At 57.9% G+C, this 2,074-nt stretch overlaps 1 protein-coding gene across 1 annotated transcript in view; it reads left to right on the top strand.

Annotated features, from left to right (window-relative positions):
* Positions 1 to 2,074, top strand: part of R3HDM2 (R3H domain containing 2) — a 17,126-nt gene that overhangs the window by 8,597 nt on the left and 6,455 nt on the right. Inside the window, exon 12 of the mRNA XM_029958948.1 lies at positions 1,577 to 1,655. Coding sequence (XP_029814808.1) covers positions 1,577 to 1,655 — 79 coding nt within the window. The remainder of the gene's footprint in view (positions 1 to 1,576; positions 1,656 to 2,074) is intronic.

The following is a 2,074-nucleotide window of genomic DNA, read 5'->3' on the forward strand; positions in this document are numbered from 1 at the left end:
CCCGCCCGTCACCAAGGCCAGCAGCTTCAGTGGCATCTCCATCCTCACCCGGGGGGACAGCGTGGGGAGCAGCAAGGGCAGCACTGCCAGCAGGACGGCCCGGGCAGGTACAGAGCCGCTTCCCCAGGCAGGTCCAGCTCCCCTGCACGCCCGGGAGCTGGGGGCTTGTGGTGCCCTGGTTCCACGGCAGGACGTGGCTGGCACCGGGGTCTCGGTGCCTGGGCGTGGTTGTGCCACCTGACTGATGGCCTGCTTTGTCACCATCACCTCTGCCATCCCTCCATCCCTGGGATGAGGGACAGTGTTTGCTCCCAGCCCCTGCAGCTCAATCTCCCAGTTATCGTGGTTTTCCCTCCCCTGCTGTGCCCCAAGTTGGGTTGCCGTTCCCTTCTGCTCCCAAAATCCCTCCCAGCCCTGAGGATGCTCAGGGTGAACCTCCTGGCACCGTGCCTTGCTTTCCAAGGAGGGCAGGGAAAGGTGTCAGCAATTAGTCTCGTCAGACACAACTGTCAGACAAAGACTCTGTTAGTTGGGATCTGCCCACGACGTTCTCAGTGATTCACTGAGCTCCTGGGAGCAAACAGCAGCTGGAGCTGGGCCTGAGCCCCAGAGCTGCTGGGGGCTGTGCAAGGGTTTGGGAGCCAAAGGGAATTAGGATCCCAGGTCTCTGTGCAGGTAGCACAGAGCACAGCCCAGGGGGGATGTTCCTGGGGGTGTCACAGCTCCTGGCAGCAGCTTCCCAAGGGAGGTGTGTCCTGGGTGTTCCAGGGAATGTCTGTGCTCCCCTCGGACAGGGAGGAGCAGAACCCATCATTTTCAACCTGCTGCTTGTGAAGGGTGTTTGTGGAAGGGGCAACAGAGGTTTTGCTCCCATTTTAGTCTGGTGACAACTGGGGGAGCTGCTGATGTGTCAGTGAGCAGAATCCAGGGTTGTCCCACTGTCCTCTGTTCCTGCTGGTTGGCAGCAAGTCCCAAATCCTTGGGAACTGTCCCTTTCCTGAGGAGGAGAGGCAGAGCCTGGGTAATAACTGCTCTAAAAGAGTCCTTTCAACCAAAAAGGATGTATTTAAGAGGCTCCTGGACCGTGTCCCAGCACCCAGCCTTTGGAACCACACCCTCATGTCCCAGTTTGGAGGTGCCCACAGTGTCTCCCGGGATCCTGTTCCCATCGTGCCAGGGCTGTGCTCACTCTGGGTGTTCCAGCCACCTCCAGGACTGATTCATGGAGTGCTGGGAGCACTTATTTGAAGATCTGCCCCAACGTGTGCAGAGCAGAGCGAGAGAGGAGCTGCTTTTTGGCTCTTCCTGTAATTTTCCCTCCGGGTCTCCCCTGGGAACAGAAGCCAGTTGCTTTCCAGGCTTTATATAAGGGCAGATGATTGGAAACATCCTGGGAGAAAGAAAAAGAAATAGGCAAAGGAATTATCACTTGAGGAAGAAAAACACCAAACCCACCTTCCTCCATGTCCTTATGTTTATTCCATGGGTTTGGAAGTGCCTGGGACCTGGGGGCTCTTTTCCCATCACAGCATCCAGCCCCTGGGCAACTGTCAGTGGAATATTCCCTCCTTTGCAGCAAGTGGCTGCTGACAGAGCTCCTCAGCAGAATCCCCGGAGATCAGCTGGGGAAATGTGGGAGATCAGAGGCAGAATTGGTTAAGCAGCTGCTACTGGGCATGAAGCAATAGTTGCACAACCCTTTTATTTCTGGAAGTAAGACTGGAATGCTGAGGAGACCCTTCCCAGCCGGGTGCCAGCCGGGTGTGCCTCACACTCCTTCCCAGCTCTGCCTGCCATGGGAAGGGGTTGCCATTTCCCAGCCTTTTCCTCAGAGAGGAGGGGTCTGTGGGGCCATGGAACGGGGTCCCCACGGAACAGGGTCCCCACGGAACGGGGTCCCCACATTTCCCTCTCTGCTCTGGGCACTCAGGTTGGTGCTGGTGTCTGTTCCCAGAGCTGAGCTGGGACTGGAGCTCCCCAGCTCCTTCCCCCGATCCCGTGGTGCTGAGCTGACACAGGCACCCCTGGCAGCTCCCTGATTTTGGGATCCCTGCCCTGTTTGGGGGTGAGGAGC

The sequence above is a fragment of the Manacus vitellinus genome, unplaced genomic scaffold (genome assembly GCF_001715985.3).
Source record: "Manacus vitellinus isolate BGI_N305 unplaced genomic scaffold, ASM171598v3 scaffold_181_pilon, whole genome shotgun sequence".
Classification (NCBI taxonomy): Eukaryota; Metazoa; Chordata; class Aves; order Passeriformes; family Pipridae; genus Manacus; species Manacus vitellinus.